This window comes from Panthera tigris, chromosome B3 (genome assembly GCF_018350195.1).
Source record: "Panthera tigris isolate Pti1 chromosome B3, P.tigris_Pti1_mat1.1, whole genome shotgun sequence".
NCBI lineage: Eukaryota > Metazoa > Chordata > Mammalia > Carnivora > Felidae > Panthera > Panthera tigris.
Genome location: NC_056665.1, coordinates 105,845,516 through 105,873,061, shown reverse-complemented (window position 1 = coordinate 105,873,061; position 27,546 = coordinate 105,845,516). Strand labels below are relative to the sequence as shown.

Sequence of the window (27,546 nt, the reverse complement as noted above, 5' to 3'; positions counted from 1 at the left end):
GGGTGGCCAGAACAGAAAGTGATGATTTTAATACCCAAGCCACTACTGCCTCCATTACCCAACCCAGTGAAACCTCTGAATGGAGTGAACAAATCTGTGGGGTCTCCAGTCTCAATAAGTCCTTTCTCTGAGGTCCTACACCAAACTCCTCCGGTCTGGCAGCATGGCTGCCTTGGCACATTTACTGCACGCACATTTTGCATACAGAGCAATATTTTGTTTGTGGACATGATGCATTTGGGCAGAATATCTTTTAATTTCTTCTTGTGGCAAATTATATTCTGAATGCAGTGTGTTTTAAATGTTTACTGGGAAGCCAGACCCCTTATCTCCTTCACCGGAATGTAAGCTTAACAAGAGTTCTGCTCTGTTACCCTTGTACTGAGAATAGTGGCACAGAGGAGGATCAATAAATGTTTGCCGAATGACTCATGGGTAATTAATCTACAGTATCTAAACTGCTTAAAACAGTCACATGCTTTTAATTTCCAGTATATTGCATATATGAAGAACAACATAGAGCTATACAAAAAAAGAGAAGAAGACCTCAAGTGCGCGTCAGGTGACCTGTGTTGGCAACTGACAGCTCATCAGAGTAAGTAATGTGTCATGGGTGATCTTTATATATAAAGAATAACTGTTTTGTTTTATTAAACATTTTTTTTGGTGTTTATTTATTCTTGAGAGAGAGAGTATGAACTGGGGAGGGGCAGAGAGAGAGGGAGACACAGAATCTGAAGCAGGCTCCAGGCTCTAAGCTGTCACTATAGAGCCTGACATGGGGCTCGAACTCACAGACCACGGGATCATGACCTGAGCCAAAGTCGGACGCTTAACCGACTGAGCCACCCAGGTGGTGCCCCAATGTTTTGTTTTATTTAAATAAATTTTACTGATTTTCATCCAATAAAATGCACCCATGTTAAGTTCAATGAGTTTTGACAAATGTACATGCCACTCTAACCACTGCCACCCCAAGTAAGATAGAGAACATTTTTGTTTCCCTGGTGACCCTAGGTGGCTACTTTCCCGCCTATCTCCAGCACCTGGAACCCACTGATCTGCATTCTGTCACTAAGGATTAGATACAAATGGAATGATGGAGTATGCACACTTTTGTACCGCATGTCTTTGACTCAGCTAGCTTTTTTTTTCTTTTTTTTTTTTTTAGATCATTCATGTTGTTGCATGTCTCATTGCTTTGTTCCGTTTTATAGCTGTATAATTAAGTATTCCATTATGAAGATCTACCATGTTTTGTTTGTCCATTCACCAGGTGAAGGACATTTGGATTTTTTCCAGGTTTTGGTTACTCTTTGTTTACACTTGTTTTTGTGAATATTTGTTTTCATTTCTCTTGGGTAAATACCGAGGGGTGGAATTGCTGGGTTGTATAGTTAGTGTATGTTTAACTTGGCAGTAAGAAACTGCCAAAATAGTTTGCCAAAGTGGTTGTACAAATTTATCATTCTGCTAGCAATGGGATACTCCCCATCCTCACCAACATTCAGAATTGTCAAAACACTTACAATTGTTGGGGTGCTTGGGTGGCTCAGTCGGTTAAGCATCCAAGTTCGGCGTAGGTCATGATCTTGCGGTTTGTGGGTTTGAGCCCCAGGTTGGGCTCTGTGCTGACAGCTCAGAGCCTGGAGCCTGCTTCGGATTCTGTGCCTCCCTCTCTCTCTCTCTCTCTGCCCCTCCCCTGCTCACGCTCTGTCTCTCTCTCTCTCTCTCAAAAGTGAACCAACTTAAAAAAAAATTAAAAGGAACACTTAAAATTGTTAACATTTAAGCCATTTTTAATAGGTATATAATGGTATTTCACCGTGATTTTTATTTGTATTTCTCCGATGACTGATGTTGTTATTTTTTCATGTGCTTTTTGGCCACTTGTACATCAACCTTTGTGAAGTGCCTTGAACCAATTATCCATTGCAGCATAACAAATATTACAGATCATTTACTTTGCTCCCAAATTGGCAATTTGGCCAGAGCCTGGTAGAGACCACTCATGTCTGCTCTGCATGACATTAGCTGGAGCAACTTGACGTCTGGGGTTAATTTGGCAGCTGGGGACTGGAAGCATCTGAAGAGCCACCCACTCACTCAGTGTGTCTTATGTTGATGCTGGCTCTCTGCTGGACTCTCCATGTAGTTGCTTGGCCTGCTATGTTCCAAAAGCTAGCATCCCAAGTACAAGGGGAGGGGACACAGACGCCACCACTAATGGGAGGCGTTGTCAGCATCACATTTTGGGAAGCACATGTGGGATGGAATATATTGTGGGGCCATCTCTGGAAAATGCAGTCTGCCATTTGTCCAAATCTTTTGCTCATGGCTTTGTGTTGTTTGTGTTGTTACATTAAAATCTTTGTGTATTCTGGAAATGAGTCCTTTTCCGGTATGAGGCTTGAGTTTTCATTTTCTTAATGTTGTCTTGAAAAGAGCAAAAGTCGGGGTGCCTGGGTGGCTCAGTCAGTTAAGTGTCTGACTTCAGCTCAGTTCATGATCTCTCAGTCCGTGAGTTCGAGCCCCGCATCGGGCTCTTTGCTGACAGCTCAGAGCCTGGAGCCTGCTTCGGATTCTGTGACTCCTTCTCTCTCTGCCCCTCCGCCTCTCACGCTCTGTCTCTCTCTCAAAAATAAACATTAAAAAAAACACAAAAGTCTTTCCTTTGGATAAAGTCTGCTTTATTTATTTCATCTTTTAAGGTTAGTACTTTCTGTGTACTAAGACATTTTTGCCTAAGCCAAGTTCTCAAAGATTTTCTCCAGTATTTTCTTTATAAGCTTTCAGTTTTCACTGTTATGTCTACATCTCCAGTTCAAGTTCATGTTTACACGTGGGGTAAGAGTTGAATTTCATTGTTTTCTCTTATGTATATCCAGTTGTTCTAGCACCATTGTTGGAAAGACTGTCTTTTTAGCATTGTACTACTCCAACTTTTTCAGATATCCATTTGGTGCATCTGTTCCTTCTCAATATCTAACTTCACACCAATACCACACTGTCCTGATTACTTTAGTTTCATATTCAGCCTGGAAATTGGGTACTGTAAGTTCTCCACACTTGTGATTCACTCTTAGAACTATTTTGGCTATTTTAGGTCTTTTGATTTCCATATAAGTTTTAGAATCAGCTTATTAATCTATAATTACGCATACCTGTCGGGATCTTAATTGGGTTTGCACTGACTCTGTAAACCAATTTGGGAAGAATTGACATATTAACAAAATTAAGTCTTTCAATCCAAGAACACTGTATATATCTTCATTTGTTTAGAACTTATTTTTCTCAGCAGGATTTTGCAGCCTTCAGGTGTTGTAATAGGGGTCCTCAAGACCATCCTTAGGCTCAGTGATTAGCTAGGATCCACCGGGCTCAAGTTGTTATGGTTATTGCCCATTACAGTGAAGGATACAGAGTAAGATCAGCAAAGGGAAAAGGCACATGGGGCAAAGTGTAGAGGAAATCAGGTGCAAAATGGCAGGTGTTCTCACCCAGTGTAGTCACACAGGTGCACTTAACTTCCCCAGTAATGATGTGTGCAGCACTTGCAGGGCGGCGCCAAGTGGGGGCGCTCTGACCTGGGCATTCAAGGTATGGATTGGAGGTGGTTGGTCACGAAGGTGTGCAGTGCCTGTGAGACCTCAGCTACTCCAGCGTCTACAGAGATGCTCACATGGGATTTCTCCTTCGTGGTGTTAGGAGGGTAAATTGCACTGATTTTTTTTTTTTTTTTTAATATTTTTGAGAGAGAGAAAGGGAGGGAGGGAGAATATGAGCTGCGGTGGGGCAGAGAGAGGGAGACACAGAATCCAATGCAGGCTCCAGGCTCTGAGCTGTCAGCACAGAGCCTGCCGTGGGGCTCGAACCCATGAACTGTGAGATCATGACCTGAGCTGAAGTCAGACACTTAACCGACCGAGCCACCCAGGTGCACCTCCATTGACTCATTTTTGAATGTTAAACCAAGTTCCTGGGATGAAACACACTTGTTCAAAAGCTGCTATTGTTTTTATATATTGCTAGATTCAGCTTGCTAATCTTTGTCCAGATTTTTGTGTCCGTGTGCACGCCTGCCTCATTCTGCCTGCACTCAGGTCTGAGAAGGTGTCCCCAAGCGGTAAGCCGCGTGAGCACAGGGCTTGCCTCATTTGTACTCTCCTTTCAGGTACCACAGTTCTGTGCTGCCCATTCCCCAGTATCTGAAAACTGGATAGGAAAACAAATATATTTCATATATTTTCTCCTTGCTGATAGTAGGAGGGCAAGTCTGGTCCAGTTTTTCTGTCATTTTGGAAGTAGAAATTTTTAGATAAACATAATTTTTGGAAAACAAATAGCATTACTTTTATAAAAATCTTCACATTTCCATAACCTTTGAATTTTGAAAATTTTTATTTTAGGGAAGTATTTGGATTTGTGGGCTGAATTTCAGACTACAGTTAAGGTGAGCTTTTTTGTGTTGTCTCCATAAATATTATATTTCTAAAAATATTCACTTACCTAATAAGTGTGTGTGTGTGTGTGTGTGTGTGTGTGTGTGTGTGTATAGGAGGTCAGGATTGAAAGGGAGTGACAATGACCATCATCTTAAAATGTTGTTAAAAAAACAAAATTCATGTGAGTAAATTTTAAATATCATATTAACTTTATTCAATGATTCATGAATCGAGCAGCATCCAAGCTAGCAGATAAAAAGGTGCTCTGAGGAGCTATACAAAACAGAGGACTTTTATAGGCAGAAGGGAGCAGGAACAGGGAAGTTACACTAAGCAAAAAAAGCAGACTGGTTATTGCAGGATCACTTGCCTTTAGTTGATGGCAGGCATCTATCAGGCAGATGACCTAACTAGTGCTGATCAGGTGATTAGATGATTCCTGAATGACCAGTGTAAGATTCCATTTCCCAGAGAGCCAAAACTGTAATTATATTAATTTTCACGTTGGTGATCTGAGGCACAGCATAAGTGAATCCATTTGGGACCGTTGTCTTATTTTTAGCAGGGCCAAATATCACTATGAAATCCTAATCCTTTGGGAAATTGTCTTCCTACTCTACCAGGAGTAGGTTAAAGGGAATGACTCCCCCACCCCTAGCCAGAAACACAAATTGAACACACGCTATTTGAGGCCACAGTTGTCACATCTGAAGTTCATCTGCCCTCCATGTGTTACCAAGCCCTGCTGTTTCTCCACGCACCCCCTCCCGCCCCCAGCACTATAAAGGCAGGCAGGATGGAGTTTAAATCCTGCTTTGCCACTTTCTAAGTATTTCAGGTTTACATATGATCCTGGCTTAGCTTTTAAACCTTTTTCAGATGAAGCTACTGAGGCTCAGAGAGTTGAAGTGACTTGCTCAACACAAAACAGTTCATGAACTTACGGGGCTTTAAAACTCAGACCCAGCCTGATTCTAAAGCTCTAAAGCTGTAAGCCATGCAGAAGATGGTCTGCAATTCTGTGCTGCTTTGAAGGTGAGCTGGCTTTTTATGCCGGCGCCACCACCATCACCACCGCCATCCTACCCAGTTAAAAGTTGGACTTCAGGGAGCATGTCATTCGTCTCCTTTGCTAATCCATTTTCCCCCCCAAGATCTTTGACAGGACTTTGTGAATGTGCTGTGTACACTTATTTTGCAAGAGTAATACCAACTTTGCATATATATTTTTGTCTTGGACACGATTCACTCAATGTTTTTATTTCTTTTGTTGGAATTTATATTTACACACCGCAAAATATTATTTTTTAAAGGAACTGGTAAACAGTGGTGGTGAGACTCTGCAAGGAATAAAAAAGCTAACAGAGAGGCTGCAGGAAAGGGATGAAAACATTGAGCGTATCAGCATTTGGCTACAAGGGTATCTTGAAGAGCTGCGTTTTCTTATGGAACAGGAATTGAAAACGGACCTCCATAGTAAGTAACATCTCAAAAGCTCTGCGTAACAAAGAACCTCTTGTTATTTTACTGTGGCTGGTAACATAAAAAAAAAAGCATTTAAAACAAAAAGCTAACCAAAGAACATAGTTATCTCTCATAGTCCATCCTCAATTAATATCACATTCACCTAAACATGGATTCTCATTTGTGGGGTTGAATGTGGTCCATCAGCAGTGAGACAAATCCCTTCCACCTATGTGAATTTTCTAAATAACTGAATATTTCTTTCTGGTTTTTTAAAACTCTTATTTTCAAGGTCTTTTTAAAAAACCTTTTACACACTTTATCTTCTTAAGCAGAGGATATGAAACATCACTTTACCTTTTCTTCCTGAGTTTAGTATTAAAAACAGCAACTATTGCCTTCTCTGAAAATCAGTGATAGTGATGCCTTCTGGGGCTCCTGAGATGTAACACATTCTACATAACATGATTGTGTCACGAGCAAGCAGTCCAGTCTCTCCAGAGGATTATCAACTTCATTCTCAATTTTTACTCTAATGTCACGTTGGACGTGAGGCCCAAAGAACTCTGTGCAGATTCTGGCTGCTGTAGGAAATGGAGGTCAGTCCTTGCACAGGGACAGCCTTGAGATCCTTGGGGTGGAATCCCTTGGGAAGACGGGATGATGGAGGTACAAAGGGCTGGGAGAAGGAAGGAGAATAGAGTGTAGAGGAGAAATGGAGTGGTGAAATGAGAATGTCATCTAGCAAATGCATGGATTAGAGGTGTCATTTTATTTAAAAAAATTTAATGTTTGTTTTTGAGAGAAAGAGAGAGCGAGTGCACAAGCAGGGGAGGGGCAGACAGAAAGGGAGACACAGAATCCTTAGCAGGCTCCAGGCTCTGAGCTGTCAGCACAGAGCCCCATGCAGGGCTCGAACTCATGAACTGTGAGATCATGACCTGAGCTGAAGCCAGACGCTTAACTGACTGAGCCCCCCAGGTGTCCCTAGAGGTGTCATTTTAAAGAAGGTCATTAGCTAAGCAATTTTAAAGGTGGGTTGTAGAAAATGAAATAAGATAGAAAGTGATGGGACTAAAGACATTCCAGTATTTGGTAAAAACCAATGTTCTCAGGGCACTGCTTGACCAGAGAAATAATGTTTTAGTGACCATTGAACACTTTTGTGGGTAAACTTTATCAGCCAAAAAGCTGTTTTTGCGGTCCTGCTTCAGCCTGGTGATACTTATTATGTATCCGTGCATATTGGGTTGCCGATGAGCCCTGGTCACTTTGTAAAATTTTCTTTGGGAAGTTAGGACATCCCCAGCAACTGTATATCAAGCAGAATTTTAAAAGTGAAATCACCTCAAAGCATCAATTGCACTATTTTCACATGAATGAGTCTCCCATCTTTGTCTGAAACCTGATGGGATCTTTCATGTTGGAGCAAATGTAAATAGATTAGATTGAAAAGCTAAGCCCACTGAGTAATACCATATTCTCTTTTTCACATATTTTGTGGACTGTCTCATTGATAACTATATGGAAAGTAGAATATTACAGTGTGAAAATAAAGGAAGACCAGCTAAATGGAAATAAGCTGAGGCATAAAACTTGGTATAGCAAGAGAATGAGTCACCATCCTTTGCTTTTTGCAGAGATCCAAAGGCAGGGGAATGGGAAAGGTGTAATGTGAAAAAACAGGGAAGGTGTCTGGTGTACTCCGATTGGAGCTTGTTAGCATGGGGAAGCTGGGAGCAGCTTAGGAGGACATGGTATGTCATTAATTAGTAAGCGTATCTGGCTTTCTCTGGTTGTTCCAAGGTTAAAAGGGTCAAAAGTAGGGAAGTTAGTGGTCAGTGCTAATGTTATGACATTCTGGGCCAGTTGCAGAGTGTGTGGGCCAGAGAACTCCTCAGGCTCTAGTCTTCTCACTTCTGCTATTGTGGGAGAATCAGTTATCCTACAAATGTATGTAAAATCCGTTGTCATAGGGGTTTCCCAGGTGTAGCATAAGAACTGTGAGAGAACCTAACAGGGAATGAGACTTTGACCCAGTTAAGGAATCGGGGGAGGAGTGGGGGGGAGGAGAGGTCTCTGAAATGGAGCTGACCTTGAATGTTTCTGGTTTCCCTAACTCCACTTATCTCTGCTCCTAGAAGAGCATCAGCACGATGTGGGCTTTGAAGGTAGGCGGACCTGGGCTCAGATCTCAGCCCTGCTTCCTACGTGTTATTTAACCTCTACTCCCTAGGTTCCCTGATCATAAAATATGGATAGTTAACAGGAAGTTAGAAAGCATCGGACCCAAATTAGGCACTCATCAGATCTCTTGAAATCTATGGCCCTCCTAAGGAAGTCAGCTTTGACCCCTTGGATTACTTAATCATGAGCCACCTGTAATCTGGCTTTTGGATTTTCCCTTTTGAATGGCTTCTCTCAAGTGATGGGGCTTGTAGAGAAGCCCTTGATCTCTTCCAGCTCAACAGTGCTCTCCTGTTCTCTTCTGGACATAATCTGTCACTGTAGCCCTGCAGGGCCTGGCCCTCTCCTTCAGGAACACTGCACTAGCTTCAGTAACAGATGGGGGCACCTCTGAGCCTGGCACCAGAGCAAATGCTGCAGTTACTGAGTTGAATAAGACCCAGTTCTTGAACCTCAAAGTACGTATATCGTGAGAGCAAACAAGCAAAGAGCTGATTAGAGTACAAGGGATTCCTTCTAGTGAGTGGCTATGAGAGGGTAAAGGAGACACCTCTAAGCCTTTTTTTAGGTGTTGGGAATACAGAAGGATGTCTTCCTGAAAGGGCAGTAGACGTGCCCTGGGCCAAGGACCGCGGTAGCCTGGCTGAGTAGACATCTACCGGGGGACCGGTTGGCACAGGTGGAGGACCAGCTTGTCAGAACTTAAAATGCCAGAATTCATCTTGAAAACTAAGATTACCTTTTATTTGGAAGGACTGTTAAGGCAAAAATTAAACAAGTTCTCAGTGTGTATTCCTAAATCAAATAGTAACCGAGTACAGATTTTTTAAAAAGTATTAAAGTTACAGATATTTATATTAACTAAATATCTTCATTTGGTATGTGTAGTACAGAAGACTTTTAGACTGAGGGATATTTTAAAAGAAAGAGCAAATTTGTATATGCTGTCAGCCAAGTCTTGCAACCCAATAGTTTCAGACAAATATATAACATGTAATTGTTAAATTTATCAATTGACCCAAATTAGTAAAAATATTTTGACCTTTAAATTACCTATCCAGCACTGGTTGGCAAAATAATTACCATGCACTATAGCAGTGAGGGTTATGATTGCCTATGAGTACCTAAGTAAAAACTGAACAAACCTGAACTAGGACAAGGGCAATTTGTTTTTTATTTTTTGTTGTTGTGTTTTTAAATGTTTGAGAAAGAATCCCAAGCAGACTCCGCACTGTCAGTGCAGAGCCTGACGTGGGGCTTGAACTCACAAACCATGAGATCATGACCTGAACCAAAATCAAGAGTATGATGTGTAACTGATGGAGTAACCTAGGTGCCCATTTTTTTATATTTTTAATGACCATGTTTCAACAGATTATTTACTAACATTAACAACCACAGTTGCTATGAATTGTTCTGATCTTGTTCTTAAATATATATCTGCATTTTTAATTTGCTTTAAGTATTCCTGAAATTCTTTGCATTTGAGGAATGTAATAATTACATGATTTTTCCTTTTGCATACACATGTTTCTGCTAGACTAGGAAATCAAAGGAGATAATTGTTAAAATGGTTCCAAATGTAACGGGACAGATATGGTACTGGTAAGCAGATAATGACTCCCCAGGCTCTACGCCACCCCCAAGTCCCAGATTATACAGTCATCTAATTGAGGATTCTTTGGGAAATTTAGAATTTTAATGGATACTAATAACCACCCAAACTTGTATGAGATACATAAAATTCTTATTTTTATTCCTACAGAAAAGAAGAAACACGTTCATATCAAAAAAGTCCACCCCCCCGTGGTTGAATGTACCATGAAAAACGCATTAACAGAGAAAAAATAACATAATAACTTCAAAGATACAACTGCTGTGAATTCAGAAGGCACAAAGTGAGTGCACTTTCTTTCAGATTTTGCAATGGTCAGTGAAAGTTTTAAGTTTGAGATTAACAAGCCTGCATAATCCCCACTGAATAGCAGAATTGGTGAATAATCTGACCATGTTTATCCATTTGTGGTGTTTAGAAGGTTATCAGGTTAAGTGCTAAACCTTATTTTGGTTCCACATGAATCTCTTAAAGGCTTCAAAGCATAAAATTCACAGCACACCTATCAACAACCACAGGAAAACTATTTATGTATTGTATATATTCCGTATTTTGTTAAATCTAAGAAGGCATCAATTCTGAGATGCATCCTAATTCAGAGATGTCACATGTGAAAAAGTTTCAGGATCAATAAAATATGGCCCTGGTATACAGCCTTTAAAAAGGAGACCTAAGAAGGAGGGACTATGTGAATACATGTATTTATTCATTTGGGAAAGGAATATTCCTCTTACTAAATAGTTCGAATTATTTCCACAATTCGTGTGGCAAAATACAATTAAATGTCAGAACATCTGAGATTTTTTTTGTAAACATTTTATTGTTTTTCTTAACAGAAACAACCAGAAGATGTTTTCAACCAAACCACCTATAAACAAAAAAACCTGTTATATAAATTATGGTCGAGTTTTATAATCAAAATACTGTATTGGTAAAAATAAATAGATAACAACAAACAACGTACTTCATTTCTATGATTGCTAGCAGACCACCAAGGTATGTTTGTCCTTATAATTACACTTGAAAAACAAATACATGCAAAATTAGGTCAATGCTAAAGATTTCAGCTTATTCCAGAAACATGATTTTGCTCTAAAGAATAACAATATTGTTACAGGAGGCAAGCGCTTCCTAACAAGCCTGTAGTGTCCCAGTGTGCTACAGCATATCTACTATATTTTTCCAAGTCTAACCATAAAGGCTGTTAACAAACAAACCCCATCTTATTTCCATGTACAACAGAAGAGCATTAATACGTTTTATATTTTTTACAAGGAACACTTTTTAGGTTTTTTGGCTCTTACATTCAGTGTCCATTGGCTCCTTCGGACAGTATCCGTGAAGGTTCAGTAAATTTTGCAGTGAACAAGTAAAAAAGAGCTGGGGTGGGTACCAAAGCCAAAAGGGGTAAATCTTGCTCGAGTTTATCCACTCTGGAAATGGATATTATTCCATAGGCATGAAGTAACCAGTGGCTGAAGAGAACAATAAGTCTTTTCTTTCTCACCAGAAGATCATAGCAATTCTATGTAATTTTATAAAAGAGAGAAAACAAATACAGATTATCAGGCTAAATAAACTAGATAATTTATTATAATTTAACATGTATTATTTGTTGGGAAGATGGCGGAACAGGAGGATCCTGAGCTTACCTCATCCCATGGATACACTGAGGTAACAGACACAACAGTGCAACTAACTCTGAAAATGACCCAAAGACTGGCAGAAGATTTTCCACAGTTAACTGTAGAGAGGAGGCCGCATCAACAAGGGTAAGAAGGGAGAGACTAACCATAAAGAGGAGGGACACCACAAGTCAAAGTGTCAGACCTCACACCAGGAACCCTAGGCACTGGGAGGACGAGTCCCCATAACGTTAGGCTTTGAAAAATAGTGGGCCTTCACTTTGCGAGTTTTTATAATTGGTGGCACTTAGCTCCAAGAGCCCCAGAAGACAACAGAGAAACTGAGTAGTCCCAGCCATTAAAGAGCTGGCATAACCTGGCAGAGATACAGCATGGAAGCAACAGTTTGAAAAGCACCAGAGGTATCTGTGAAGGAGATTTAGAGATTTACTAATCTCAGAATGTACAATAGAAATGCAGGGATCTTTAGGAAACTTCTCCAAGAACAAAAGAGCTGGCAAATGCCATTTCTCCCCACTCCTACACCCAGACACTTGCAGGAACCAGCAGAAGACTCTCCACCTGTCTTGCTAGCACCATGTCCCAACATACCCTGTGAGCAACCCCAGAGTGGCTCCTGCCCTGGGGAGAGGGGAAGGTAATCACACACATGAGTGTGCCCGCAGTCCAAATAGCCGAACCTTATAACCAAATGTGCAGAGGAAGGACCCTGCTGATCCATGCTAATGTAGCCTCAACAGACAGATTGGGAACAAGCCTCTGGTGGGACTGCCAGCCCCACCAACCAGTGAAAACCTCTCAGGAGACAAGGCAGGGAGAACGCCCCGGAGACAGGTGCAACTGCAGCCCCAAAAGACAGAATGGGGTCAGGCATCTGGTCTGACCACTAGGACTGCCACACTACAGGCTCTCAGCAGCCCCGGACTGGCACTTTAAAAGCACACCCACCAAACCCTGCCTGGTGTGCCCCAAGCAGATGAAGTGGGGCCACTGCTGCTGACTGAAGGCAAACGCAGCTCGGCCACAACGGTAGGACACATGTACCCACACAGGAGACACCCCTGAAGTGCCTGGTTATGGTGACCAGGGTGCCATAGGGCACTACAGGACCTCTCCTTCAGAAGACCACAGCTTTCAAGATCAGGAGATATAGTGGACTAGAATCTAATACATGGAGGAAAAAAAATACACAAATGAGGAGACAGAGGAATATGTCCCAAATGAAACAGAGATATTATGCATGATGAACAACTCAAAGTAATATTCAGTGGACTTGAGAAAAGAGTGGAAGATCTCAGAGTCAGAGATGAAGAACTCAACCGGGATGAACAATACACAAGAGGGAATCAATAATTTAGAGGAGGCAGAAGAAGGATCCATGATTTGGAAGATGTATATAATGGAAAGCAGCCAAGCTGAACAGCAACCAGGAAAAGATACACTAAAAAAGAATAGGTTAAGGGAACTCAATGATACCATCAAGCATAACAGTCACATTATAGGGATCCCAGAAGGAGAAGAGAGAGAAAAGGGGCAGAAAATTTGAAGACACATTAGCTGAAAACTTCCCTAATCTGGGGAAGGAAACAGACAACCTAAGGAGGTCCACACCAAGACACATAGTAATTAAAATGGCAAAAGTAGTGACAGAGATTTTTACAAGCAGCAAGAGAAAGGAAAGCAGGTACATATTTAAAAAACAACCCCATAAGCCTATGAGCTGATTTTTCAGCAAAAACTCTGAAGGACTGAAGGGAATGGCATAATATATTCAAAGTGCTGAAAGGAAAACAAAACAAAACAAGAATACTTAGCAAAGTCACCATTCAGAATAGCAGGAGAGATAAAGAAGTGCATCACTGCTAAACCAGCCTCACAAGAAATATTCAGCAGAATTCTTTGAGTGGAAAGAAAAGGTCATAATCAGAAGAAAATTAGGAAAGGAAAAAAATGTCACAGATAAATGCAAAAATATAATAAAAGATTAGTCACATATAAAACCAGTATGGAAATTAAAGCACAAAAGCAGTAAAATCAATTGTATCTATAAGAATCAGTCAAGGGAAAAAAAAATCAGTCAAGGGATTCATAAAAGGATGTAAAGTATGATTATATACATAAAATGGGGGGGGGGGGAGGGGAGTAAAAATTTAGTGCTTTTAGAATGGGTTCAAACTAAAGTCACTCACAACTTAATATAGACTGCTATACACATAAGGAGTTATATATGGACATAAAGTAACCACAAATCAAAAACCTATAATAGATACATAAATAGAAAGGACTCTAAGCATAACAGTAAAGCCATCAAACCACAAGGGCAGAGAAAGAAAAGGAGCAGAAAACTAGAAAGCAGTGAAAGTAAGAAAATGGCAATAATTACTTTGAGTATAAATGGGACTAAATACTACAGTCAAAAGACACAGGGTCCTGAGTGGATAAAAAACAAAAACCTAAGTGCTGCCTTTAACAGACTTACTTCAGACTTAAAAATAGACACAGACTGAAAGTGAAGGGATGGAAAAAAAAGTATGCAAACGGAAAAGAAAGCTGGAATAGCAATACTTATACCGGACAAAACAGACTTTAAAACAAAGTCTGTACCAAGAGACAAAAAAGGACACTACATAATAATAGAACAATCCAACAAGAGGATATAACAATTATAAATATCTATGCAGCCAACATGGAAGCACCTAAACACATAAAGCAACTATTAACAGACACAAAGAAAGGTGACAGTAATCCACTAATAGTTAATTTCAACACTATACTTACATCAATGGATACATCATCATTCAGACAGAAATCAGTAAGACCAGTGGCTTTTCATGACACATAAAACCAGATGGACCTACAGATATATTCAGAATATTCCTTCCAAAAACAATGGATTCCAAATTCTTTTCAAGTGCACATGGGACCTTCTCCAGAATGGATCACATGTCAGACTATAAAACAAGTCTCAGTAAACTTAAAAAGATTAAAATCCTATCATGCATCTTTTCTAACCACAAAGGTATGAAACTAGAAATCAATCACAAGAAAAAAAATGTAGAAACACAAACACATGGAGGCTAAATAACATGCTACTAACAATGAATGGGTCAACCAAGACATCAAAGAGGAAATTAAAAAAATACATGAGACAAATGAAAACCACAATCGTTCAATATGTTTCATTCATATGTGGATCCTGAGAAATTTAACAGAAGACCACGGAGGAGGGGAAGGGGGAAAAAAAGTTACAGAGAGGGAGGGAGGCAAACCATAAGAGACTCTTAAATACTGAGAACAAACTGAGGGTTGATGGGGGAAGGAGGGAGAGGGGAAAGTGGGTGATGGGGGAAGGAGGGAGAGGGGAAAGTGGGATTGAGGAGGGCACCTGTTGGGATGGGCATTGGGTGTTTTATGGAAAACAATTTGACAATAAATTGTATTTAATAATGTAAATAAGTAAAAAAAAAACCCACAGTGGTTCAAATCTTTGGGAAATGGCAAAAGTTGTTCTAAGAGTGAACATTATAGCAACAGAGGGCTACCTCAAGAAGCAGGAAAAGTTTCAAATAATCTTACTCCTAAACAAGCTACAAAAAGCCCATAGCCAGTAGAAGGAAGAAAATAATAAAGACTAGAGCAGAAGTAAATAAAAGTTTAAAAAAAAAAAACAACAGATCAGTGAAACCATGAGCTGGTTCTTTGAAGATCAACAAAATCGGTAAGCCAGATTCATCAAGAAAAGAGAGGTCTGAAATAAAACTAGAAACGGAGGAGAAATGACTGATGCCACAGAAATACAAAGGATTAAAAAAGATTATGAAAAATTATACACCAATAAATTGGACACCCTTGAAGAAATGGATACATTCCTAGAAACATACCAGGTAACTGAATCAGGAAACTACTATCAATGAAATGGAATCAGTAATTGAAACACTCTCAACAAACTAAAGTCCAGGACCACATGGCATTACAGGTGAATTCTAAAAGAAAAGTTAAGGGGTTGCCTGGGTGGCTCAGTTGATTAAGTGTCTGATTCAACTTCAGGTCAGGTCATATCTCAGGGCTGAGATCGAGCCCCACATCAGGCTCCGCGCTAAACATAGAACCTGCTGGGGATTCTCTGTCCCCCTTTCTCTCCCTGCCCCCACACTTGCGCTCTCTCTCTCTCAAAATAAATAAATAAATAAATAAATAAATAAATAAAAGAGTTAATACCCGTTCTTCTCAAACTATTCCAAAAAATAGGAAGGGAAGCTTCTCAATTCTGTGAGGCCAGCACTCTGATACCACAACCAGAGAAAGATACCACAAAAAGAGAAAACTACAGATATGTTACACATCTACATATTATAATTACTCAACAATTATCTCTGATGAACACAGACGCAAACATCCTCAACAAAATACTGGTAAACCAAATGGGACAATATACTAAAACAATTATTCTCTACAACCAAGTGGGTTTTACAAGTTCAATATTTGCAAATCAATCAACATGCAACATCACATTAATGAGAGAAGACATAAAAACCATAGGATCAGCTCAACAGATGCAAAACAGCATTATTTGTCAAAGCACAACATCCATTTGTGACAAAACCTCTCCACAAAATAGGTCTAGAGAGAACATACCTCAACATAGTGAAGGCCAAATATGAAAACCCCACAGCTTAAATCTTACTAAATGGTAAAAAACAGAGCTTTTCCTCTAAGATCCAGAACAAGACAAGGATGTTCACTCTCATCACTTTTATTCAACATACTACCAGAAGTCCAAGCTATAGCAATCACATAAGAAAAAATAAAAGGCATCCAAATTGGTAAGAAGTAAAACTTACACTATTTGCAGATGACATACAGTATAACCTTGGATTGTAACTTGTTCTGCAAGTGTTCCACAAGATGAGCAAACAGTTGCAATAAATTTGGACTTGATAAACAATCGATGTCTTGCAATATGAGTAGTAAGTGACAGTGAATGTCACATGATCACAACTGAGCCAATGGTTCTGGAAATTCACTTTGATATACAAGTAGTTTGGATTACAAGCATGTTTCTGGAAGGAATTATGCTCACAAACCAAGGTTTTACTGTATTATGTAGAAAACCATAAAGACCCACTGAAAACCTCCTAGAACTAATAAATGCATTCAGTGAAGTCGCAGGATACAAAATTAATAAACAGAAATCTGTTGCATTTCTATACACTAATAATGAAGTAGGAGAATGAGAAATTAAAAGAACAAACCAAGGAAGTGAAAGACCTGTAGTCTGAAAATTATAAAACACTGATGAAAGAAACTGAGGGTGACACAAACAAATGGAAAAGAAATTCCATGCTAATGGATTAGAAGACCCAATATTGTTAAAATGTTTACAATGCCCAAAGAAATCTACAGATTTAATACAATCCCTATCAAAATAGCAACATTTTTATAGAACTAGAATAATTGTAAAATTTATATGGAACCAAAAAAACCCTTAAATAGCCAAAGCAACCTTGAGACAGAAAAACAAAGCTGGAGGTATGACAAGCCCAGATTTCAAGATATACTACAAAGCTACAGTATTCAAAACAGTATTGTACTGACACAGAAGGAGACACAGATCAGTGGAACAGAATCCCCTGAAATAAACCCCTGCACATATGGTAAAGTAATTTAGGACCATGAAGGCAAAAGTACACAATGGGGAAAAGACGGTCTAGTCAATAGTGTTGTGAAAATTGTACACGTACATTCACAAAAATGAAGCGGGACCACCTTCTTACCCCATACACAAAAATACACTCAAAATGGATTAAAGACCTAAATGTGAGCCTTGAAACCATAAAGTTCCTAGAACAAAATAGGCAGTAATCTGACATTGGCTAAAGAAACATTTTCCTATATATGTCTCCTCAGGCAAGAGAAACAAAGTAAAAACAAAGTATTAGGACTACACCAGAATAAAAAGCTTTTACAAAGTGAAGGAAATCATCAACAAAACTGAAAGGAAACCTAATGAAGGGGAGAAGAGATTTGCAAGTGATATATCTGTAAGAAACAATCCGATTAAAAAATGGGCAGAGGACCTGAAGAGTTTTCGGAAAAAAATTTACAGATGGACAACAGACACATGCAAAGATGATCAACATCACTGATCATCTGGGAAATGCAAATTAAAACCACCAGGAGAAATCACCTTATGCCTGCCACAGTGGCTAACATCCAAGACATAAGAAATGACAAATATTGGCAAGGAGGTGGAGAAAAAGGACCCTTGTGTACCACTGGTAGGAATGCCAACTGGTACAGCCACTGTGGAAAATATGCAGGTTCTTCAAAAAATTAAAAATAGAATAACCAAATTCCACTACTGGGTATTTACCCAGAAAACAAAAACACTAATCTGAAAAGATATATATGCACCTCCACTTTTTTTTTTTTTAATTTTTTTCTTAATGTTTATTTTTGACAGAGAGAGCACGAGTAGGGGAGGGGCAGAGAGCGACGGAGACACAGAATCTGAAGCAGGCTCCAGGCTCCGAGTTGTCAGCACAGAGCCTGACGCAGGGGCTTGAACTCACGGACTGTGAGATTATGACCTGAGCCGAAGTCGGACGCTCAACTGACTGGAACCACCCAGGCGCCGCATATGCACCTCCACATTTATTGCAGAATTACAAAGCCAAGATACGGAAACAACCCAAATGTCCATGGATAAATGAATGGATAAAGATGTGGTATAGATGAACAATGGAACATTACTTAGTCATAAAAAAGAATGAGATCTTGCCATTTGCAACGACATGGATGGACCTAGGGTATAATGCTAAGTGAAGTAAACCACTGAGAGAAAGACAAATACCATACAATTTCACTCATATGTTAAGAAACAAAGGATAAAAAGGGACTGGAAGGAAAAAAATAGACTCAAATACAGAGAACAAACTGGTGGTTACCAGAAGGGAGGTGGGAGAAATAAAGGGGATTAAGAATACACTTATCTTGATGAGCACTGAGTAATGTATAGACTTGTTGAGTAATTATATTGTACACCTGAAACTAATAGAACACTGTATGTTAATACTTCAATAAAAATAAAATATATTGTTTCCACACAAAATCTCAGAATTATGCAATGTTTGACCTAAAAAGGACCTAAGAAATCACTCATTCTAGCTACTAGTTTACAGATGAGGAAACTGGAAACTGAGGCTTCCTATAGCCATATAAGCACTCCCGGGACAGCACCAAGACAGGAGCCCATGTCTCTTAAGTTCTAGTCCACACCAGCATTCAACCCTGGAAACACTCCAGTTTCTTCTGATAGATAGGAACTAGAAGGGAATCCCATACTATGTGCCTGCTTCCTGCCCTGATCCACTGTAGCTGAGGGTTACAGGTGGGAAGTAGGAGGTACATACACCCAACTTCCTCAGTCTCTAGTATTCCTCGAGTCTGCTGCCTGCATAACAGAAATGACCTATGAACACTGTGATTTCCTTTCATCTTTAAAACAGTTCTATAATATGTAGAAATTGGAGGGACCAAGTTATTATAAAAGTAGTATCTGAAGGTGCTATTAAACATACTGAAATGTAATTTGCAGTAGGTTAGTTACCAACTTTCTCTTATTAAACAACTCATCAACTCATCTAGAATTAGATTTTCTTTTCCTGATTCACGTCCCTATTTCTGATTCATTATAGAGTCTAACTGAAGTACACAAACATTTTATACATGAGAGATTCCTGGGGCAGAGAAATAAGTTTCAAGCTGATTTAACTACCCACAGTAGTTGTAGATAATAAACAAAAATTTAAAGGCTTTATTTTATTGAAATAGCCAATCATTTCCTCCTTCAAGTCTTTCCCTAGAGTTGATAAAAGTGACAAAATGAATTTGTTTATCTTCTTTAAACACCTTGTAATGTTGATTAAAGATTACAAAGGAGAAATGGGGACAGAATACAAATGAAAACATTTGAATCACCATAAAAATATTCTGTGTATTTCCTCTATTATTCTACCTGAAAGCCATTCCCTCTCATTCTTTCGGTAACATAATAGAAAAAAGAGCAACAACAAGGACTCCAAAATAGGCTCTGAACTCTAGAACTTTTTTAAAGAAAGAATTAAGAGAAAGCACACATCTTATCGACTGCAGTACGCGGTTGAAGACAGTGCCCGGGCACTAGACTAGCAAGCAGGATGGACGAGAACTAAGACACTTTACACTTTTATTCCTTTCAAGTTAAAGGAGTAACTCAAAGAGTTCTTTCAAACAGTGGCCTTCCACCGAAACACTAAAAAGAGGCACAAAATGGAGATCTCAAAACAGGAACAGTATCAAAACTAATGTGACTATTAATGTTCTTTCAAATCACCAAAATATTAGAGTGCGAAAGTAAACATCCATAATCAAGAAAATAAAACTGGGAACAAAATATAGAAGGGTATGGAATGTATATAATTATTGATGACTTAGTCATCATCATTATAAAATAAAATATAAAATTAATTCTACATACAATAAAGTATTTTATGTTTCCTTCAAAATAGTGTTAACAACTTTCAACATTTCAATAATTAAACATTTTCTATGTGGGTCAATTTTGTGAAATGACAGTTTTTTTTCTCCAAGATGCTGAATAGTTGAGCCTACTACTTCACTGACTTCCCAAGCATATACAGTGTAACATACAACCTTTTATAAACTGAACTAACCAGCTAATAGCTATTGAGTGCCATTCACCAAGGATTACAGGATTACAACAACAATCAGGAGTACTATTTATGTACTATTTTCCTATTCAGTTGTCAAATCTATTTAAAAAACAAACAACCTGTTAACAAAGGAAAAAAGGTTTCCTACCTCTATTTCAGAAGCCGACATGTACACAGCCAGAGTAACCAAAGATAATACTAATATAATGTATGGAAAGGCATAATCTGAAAAACAAACATGGGTATTATATTGAAAATTAAATATTTTGAATAAAACATCAAAAAAATTCACACAGTATAATTCTCCCCATAGTTGAAAACTTTCTCAACCAGTCCCATGAGAGACTTAAGCCCTAATGCCCTAAAAGGGGTCAGCAAACTTTCTGAAAACAGCCAGAGAGTAAATATGTTTGGCTTTGCGGGCCATACAGTATCTGTCTCAATCACCCAAGTCCCTGTTACAGTGGGAAGCAGCCAGACAATACATAAATGCATGGGTGTGGCTATGTTCCAATAAAACTTTATAAACAACAAAACCCAAACTTCATATAATTTTAACATGTTAAGAATTAACTACTTTTTTTCCCGTACCATTTAAAAATGCAAAACTTGGGCATCTGGGTGGCTCAGTCAGTTAGGCGTCCAACTCTCTGATTTCAGCTCAGGTCATGATCTCACAAAGTGAATGGTGAGATGGAGCCCCATGTCTGCACTGACAGCACAGAGCCTGCTTGGGAATTCTCTCTCTCCCTTTCTCTGCCCCTCTCCCCACCCCTCAAAATAAATAAAACATTAAAAAAATGTAAAACAATCCTTGGCCTAGCTTTGAAGACCCCTGCCTTAAGGCATCCACTGAATGTAAAGAATTAACTTCCATCCATGTATCTAGAAGGATACTAGTATGTACCAAACTTGACTTGGGAGGATTGAGAAAATACTCAAATAATTTTGTTTCATGATCCCGGTAGAGGACTCTGGTTGAGAAATGCTAAATATAACAGTTATTCAGTTTTAATTACTCTTTAGAAAAGTTCATGTATCAACAAACCTCAAAGGATAAATGGATCATCCAATATTCTTTTTCTTTTTTTTTAATGTTTGTTTATTTTTGAGAGAGAGAGAGACAGAGCATGAGCAGTGGAGGGGCAGAGAGAGAGAGAGAGAGAGAGAGAGAGAGAGAGAGAGGGAGGGAGGGAGGGAGCCACAGAATCAGAAGCTAGCTCCAGGCTCCAAGCTGTCAGTACAGAGCACGACACGGGGCTTGAACTCACAAATTGTGAGATCATGACCTGAGCTGAAGTCAGACACTTAACCAACTGAGCCACCCAGGTGCCCCTCCAATATTCTTTATGTCAAAATTCTAGCTATTTCTACTTGAATCAAATTTTTTTTCCTACAAAATACTATCTTTCTCTTAAAGTGTTTTCAATTTACAGCACACTAAAATGAGCAAATTGAGAAAAAGAAATCTTGAATTATTTTTCATATAATTATTTTAAAACAACTTCAATTTATGAAACCACTTATCATTTTACATTGCAATGGAACCCGTCTAGAAGAATTTCAAACGTTAATTCAGAATGCAGAAGGCAGAAACTTGGAATAATCTATACAGGCCTGATTCCAACTTACTAAATAAGTACCTTTTTGACATTTAGAATATTTTAGTTTATAGACAGTGATAAGCATCCTCAACAAACAATTCATTTATAAATATTTATAAATAGCTAAACAATGTTGATAGTGATACAAATTTAGGACAGAGTAGTAAAAAGCCATCTAAGGTAAGAGGAAATTTCTAACAAGGCCTAAATTTGTGGGGAGTGGAGGGTGGTCTTGGGCTCAGGCATGGTTCTTACTCTAGGATATAAAATAATTTAAGATTTTGAGCAACTAGGCCAGGGGATGCGGGTGCCGAGAATCTACATTTTAGTTCCCCTGGTAGTTCAGATACAGATCACGCTTAAAAACGGGCTTCAATAATATTTCTAAGCAGGTAAAAGTGTGTCACAGGCCTCTAATGATTCCAGCGCCTCTCTCCCTAGACCCAAGTATTATCTCTTAAGCTACCTACCAGAGGATGCTTGCTGCTCTACTTTGCTCAGACTTCTGTTTCTCCTTGTTATGAACAGAAAGTTTGTGTCCCCCCCCCCCCAATTCTCCTGTTGAAATCCTAACTCGCAACGTGAGGGTAGAGGTGGGGCCTTTGGGAGGTGATGGGGACATGAGGGCAGAGCCCTCGTGAATGGAATTAGTGCCCTCAAAACAGAGACCCCAGAGAGCTCCCTCCCCTCCTGCCACGGAGGACACAGTGGGCTCTTACCCAGACACCAAATCTGCTGGTGCCTTGCTCTTGGACTTCCCATTCTCCAGAACGAGGAGAAAAAGTTTCTGTCGTTTGCAAGCCACCTATAGTATTGTAACAGCCGTCTGAAACGACTAAGACACCCCCACAAAAAATTATCTATTTTTTTCATTATCATAAAATTATGACTTGGTATATAATGTCCTCTGTGACTAATCTCAGGAGCCTTCATGAATTTATATTTAGTGCAAGTGAACACTGACTCTTCTATCCTCACAATGAATGTGTTTTGAGCAGGGGCTTGTTAACAAAATGATCAGACACTCACTGTGAGAAAAAGCATTTTTCTTTAAAAAAAAAAAATAATGTTTATCTTTGAGAGAGAAAGAGACAGACTGCGAGTGGCAGAAGGGCAGAGATAGAGAGACACACAGAATCTGAAGGAGGCTCCAGGCTGTCAGCACAGAGCCCCACATGGGGCTCAAACCCATGAACAGTGAGATCATGAGCTGAGCTGAAATCCAATGCTCGACCAACTGAGCCACCCAGGTGCCCCAGAAAAGGCATTTTTCAATGTAGGCAGGTACAGTATATGAAGCAATGGTGTCTGGCAGTCTCCTGGGCTAACTTCCCAAACCCTGACTGACTTTCCACAGCTTTTTCCCCTTTTCTCCTCGTGTAACCAAGAGGTCCTACACAATAGCACCATCCATAGGTTAGGACACAGGGATTTGAAGGCTGACAATTCTTAAATCTTTCTAGCCTAGACAGCTCTCCCAAGTACCAGACTAGTATAATTACCTGTACTCTTGTGAATATTCCATGAACACCTACAACTGAATTCACTTCTCATCAACATATCTAATTTGCTTTTTCTAATATTCACCGTTGCTCTATTCACCAGTTACTAAGTCAGAAAGCTACTCTATGGGGGCACCTGGGTGGCTCAGTCAGTTGAGTGTCTGACTCTTGATTTCAGCTCAGGTCATGATCCCAGGGTCGTGGGATCAAGCCCTGCGTTGGGCTCTGCTGAACATGAGCCTGCTTAAGATTCTCTCTCTCAATCTCTCTCCCTCTGCCCCTCTCCCCAACTTGTGCACTCAAAAAAAAAAAAAAAAAAAAAAAAAAAAAGCTATCTATCATATTCTCCTCGCGCTCTGTCACCCCTATGTTTAATCAGTTATGTAGTCTAGTTAAATCTATCTTTAAAGCAGCTCTCCATTCCCAGTGTTTCTCTGTGTTAGGTCAGACAGACTTGGCTAGCTGCAATAACCTCTTCACTGATCCCCCAGGTTCTCTTTCCCGACGAATCCATCCTCCACACTGTTACCAAGTTCTCTTTCCAAAATGCAAACCTAGGCATGTCACTCTTCTGCCTAAAATCCTTAAAGAGTAGGACCCTATTCTCTAGAGCAAGAATAGTGACCTCAAACCCCTATAGAGGCCAGCCAGGCAAGTAAACAACTGAAGTGGGCCAAAACTAAAACAGGGAATGGTAAGAGCTAGAAGGAAATATACATTTTCAAATACTATGCAGGCCCAACGGAAACAATAGATCTGTAACTAGAATATGAGGGATAATAGACCCCTGACTAATCTCCAATTTCCTCTTCCCTTGGCCACACCTTCACAGTGCCTTCCTCATCTTGAACCAAATTCATCACCAAGCTACATAGTGATGCCCAGTCTTGCCTAGTTCTTTTAGGCCAGAAGCCTTGCCCTCTGTACCCTGGTGGGCTCCACAGAGAAGGTGGTATCTAACATCCCTGCAACATTCAATGTCACATATTCAGGTTAAGTGCTATACTGTGTTCTCTCAGCTACTTCTAGCTTTCCTAGTAGTATGTCAGTTCTTTAACACCAACTTCTTATTCTTCTTTTGAGTCACAGTTCAGTCTAAATAGTTGCTGAATAAATGAATAGCTATACTAAAGAGTATACTGAGGATTCTTTTATCGTACCCAAAAGGATTTCATAAAGGAACTCAGAAACCAAAGACGTAACTTTATGATAAGTAGTACATACTAGTGTGCGTGTGTGTGTGTGTGTACATATATATAAAATCAACAGTAATTTCCATGTATTATATACAAAAACCAGTTCTTTTTAATTTATACTCAGGTTTTTAAAGTATTCCTACTGAGGTTATAAGCCTCAGATACAAAGTATTCTCTAAATAGAAATCAGCTTTGATTAGCTTGATAATACCTATTCTAAGAAACCCATTTTTATTTTTTTATAAGACTTATTACATGTTTTAGCAAAAATACATTTATTTTCAGGGATTATAAAAGCTATTTTAAAGAAAAAGATACAAAATTATACTTAGAGAAAACACTGTTTATCACATATAAAAATTAATATATTTCACTGACTTGACCCATCAAACTTACATAAAAGGCCTCCACCAACTGCCTGAAGCACAGTTAAAATCGGGAAGAAGTAAAGTGCAGCATAAATACTTTTAAATCGATCAGACTTTCCTAAGCCACAGGCGATCTTCTTTACCAGAAGGGGTCGGAGCAGCATCATCAATACCAAGCAGAATGCATAATAGATGAATACGATGGTGTATCTGTGAAATAAAACATGGAATTGTGACACCAAAAATGTATCTATTACTGATCAATTTAAAATCGAAGATGCTAAAAAAGGTTTAAAAAGTGCGTTAAGTCAACCTATTGAATATTCAGACTAGGGGAGGGTTGGCCAAAAAGACTCACACACTGCTGGAAAGTGTGTGCTGCTTCCTTTCCAACGGGCAGCTTAGAAACATGGATCAAAAATTCCAAAAATGTTTACATTCTGTGATTCAGCACTTTTACTTGCAGAAACTCATCCAAGGAAAACAATCAGGGACTGTTCACAAACTTTACAAACAAGGATTTTTATTGAATCATGTAATAAGGAAAATTCAGGAAGAAAATACATATTCAACATTAGGAAATTAAATTTTAAAGTATATTCATGTTGGAATAGCACGTAGCCATTAAAAATCAGGTTATGGAAGAAATACTAAGGACAAAAGCAACTGTGCCTAAAACATGAAGTGACAAGAAAAGGTTACAAAAACCATGTGTATAGTTTCACCTTAATATCCTTTAAAAAACATACACACATAAAAAAACAAAAAAAAATAAAAATAAAAAAAATAAATAAAATAAATAAAAAACATATACACACATTCATAATGAAACTGGAAAGACAACTTTTTTAACAGTGGTCATCTGAAGAAACGGAACTACATATTATTTTATTTTTGTATGCTTTTTCTGTTTTTCAAATGTATTACCATGTAGTTTTATATCAAGAAAAATGTAAAAATATCTATCTATATCACCAGGCCATAGTTTGTAGCTCTTTATTTTGAATAATGGGATTTCTATGCACATAGTTCTAACCTCCTGTTCGTGAAGACTTTCAGATCATTTTTTACTATCTGAATACCCAAACCCCTCCCTACGCAGGGGCGAGTCACAGGAAGCACAGGAGCCTTCAGAACACAGACCACAAGCCTCCTCTCCACACAGCATAATCATACTGCATCCCTGTGCTCCCATGACAGTTTTAGGTTCAGCCCAGCTGCCCTAATTGCAACACATTATTATATGACCTCCTTGGATGAGGAGTTTTGTCTTGTTAGGCTACACCCTACCAACACATCAAAACAAAATAAAATCTGTCTCTTCTTGCAACTTGTAGTTCCTTAAAAGTGCCAAAAAGACGATTATTTTAATCAGAAGAAAACTACCATGAGTCACTCTCCTAATGAATCAGGAAACCAGTCTCTGGAAGCAGACACCTGTATCCCACCCTGTATCCCACTCCCTACCTTCCACCTGCCCCCACCCCACCTTCAGCCATGTCTCCTATATATGGGGATAGGATGAATCTGACAAGCTAATTTCTGTTACAACAGTATTTATTGCTCATTTTCAGTAACTCATAAATAAGGTTTTAGCAATGTAAACATTTTTTACAGTAAGTTTCTAATAATAGAAATTTGCATGCTTTTCCATGTCTCATCTAATCAAGTTCCTCTCAAAACTGTAACTATCAGTAAAGTATCTGGGCATTTTTCAGTTTGTATGGAACTAGCTTATATATACCACCAATGGAGAAAACAGCCTCCATTAGTCAATGTAACAGTGTTCCAAAAGGTTTCTGATAATTTTGTACCGTTTTGTTGACTCACAAAAGAAAAAAATTACTATAACTTTTGGTAGTCCTGCAGCTTTTTGTTTTTATTTTTCAGTAATCTCCACACCCAATGTGGGGCTTGAACTCACAACCCTGAGATCAAGAGTCGCACGCTCTTCTGACTGAGCCAGCCAGGAGCCCCGGGTAGTCCTGCTGCTTTTTGAAATGTTCAGCCCCGGTCTGGTCATCTAGCTACATTTAAATGCCTATGTGAAGTAAAAAATATGTATAAACCCAACGTTAATATTATAAAATCTTCTTGTAATTTCAAAAACCACTGTTTTGTATGATTGCTACAATAACACAGGCCACTGCACAGTGACTATTGGTAAAGCTACTGAGAAAAAGAATCTACTTAATTCAAAGATGGTGAACAGATGGAAAATGTCATCATCAGTGAAGTTGTGTGAGGATGTGGCTGTTAAGGCTGCAGAATGAGGGCCGAGAGCACCTACTTGCCATTTCTATTTTTTGACTCTCCTACTATGTGCTTTACAGATATAAAAAACACTATATATGTGACCAGCAGTAAATGAGTCTGATTTTGTTTTAAATAAGATGGTTACATGTATATCTGATGCACTTATTAAGCTTTGTAAAGAGCAGGTTAAGTTCTGCAGTCCCCAGAAGAGTATATGAGAAGAGATGAATCAAAGCTGAGAGTTACAGCTCTATGAAAGCAACAAAGAACACATTATCAGTGTTTTATATGCAGTCTTATATATAAATTACATGTACATAAAGAGACAGAGACAGTATATATACAGGAAATAAATAATTTATAGGACCTAATGGTAGGCAGGTGGAAAGATTTTCTTATCCCTGTATCTAGAACTTATGTTTTTTTTAATGACCTTTTCCACACATGTGCATGGCTATTTTCCACACTTAGTACTCTTAAGAACCTACACAAAAAGGACTATTTTCTTGAGCATATTATGTAATGGTAACTTGCTACAACTATGAGAAT

The 27,546-nt window shown here is 38.9% G+C and overlaps 2 protein-coding genes across 3 annotated transcripts in view; one reads left to right on the top strand and one right to left on the bottom strand.

Moving 5' to 3' along the window:
• The window catches only part of CCDC175 (coiled-coil domain containing 175), a 74,972-nt gene extending 64,978 nt beyond the window's left edge, over positions 1 to 9,994 (top strand). Inside the window, exons 17-20 of the mRNA XM_042989810.1 lie at positions 493 to 595; positions 4,410 to 4,453; positions 5,759 to 5,921; positions 9,862 to 9,994. Of these exons, the coding sequence (XP_042845744.1) occupies positions 493 to 595; positions 4,410 to 4,453; positions 5,759 to 5,921; positions 9,862 to 9,947 (396 nt within the window). The 3' untranslated portion in view covers positions 9,948 to 9,994. The remainder of the gene's footprint in view (positions 1 to 492; positions 596 to 4,409; positions 4,454 to 5,758; positions 5,922 to 9,861) is intronic.
• Positions 9,995 to 10,561: 567 nt separating this feature from the next.
• LOC102955487 (JNK1/MAPK8 associated membrane protein) overlaps positions 10,562 to 27,546 on the bottom strand; it is a 29,603-nt gene continuing 12,618 nt past the window's right edge. For both annotated transcript variants that reach the window (XM_007095230.3, XM_007095231.3), the window contains exons 5-7: positions 24,770 to 24,951; positions 20,220 to 20,296; positions 10,562 to 11,236 (exon numbers count right to left, since the gene is read on the bottom strand). In XM_007095230.3, coding sequence (XP_007095292.1) covers positions 11,018 to 11,236; positions 20,220 to 20,296; positions 24,770 to 24,951 — 478 coding nt within the window. In that variant the 3' untranslated portion in view covers positions 10,562 to 11,017. The remainder of the gene's footprint in view (positions 11,237 to 20,219; positions 20,297 to 24,769; positions 24,952 to 27,546) is intronic.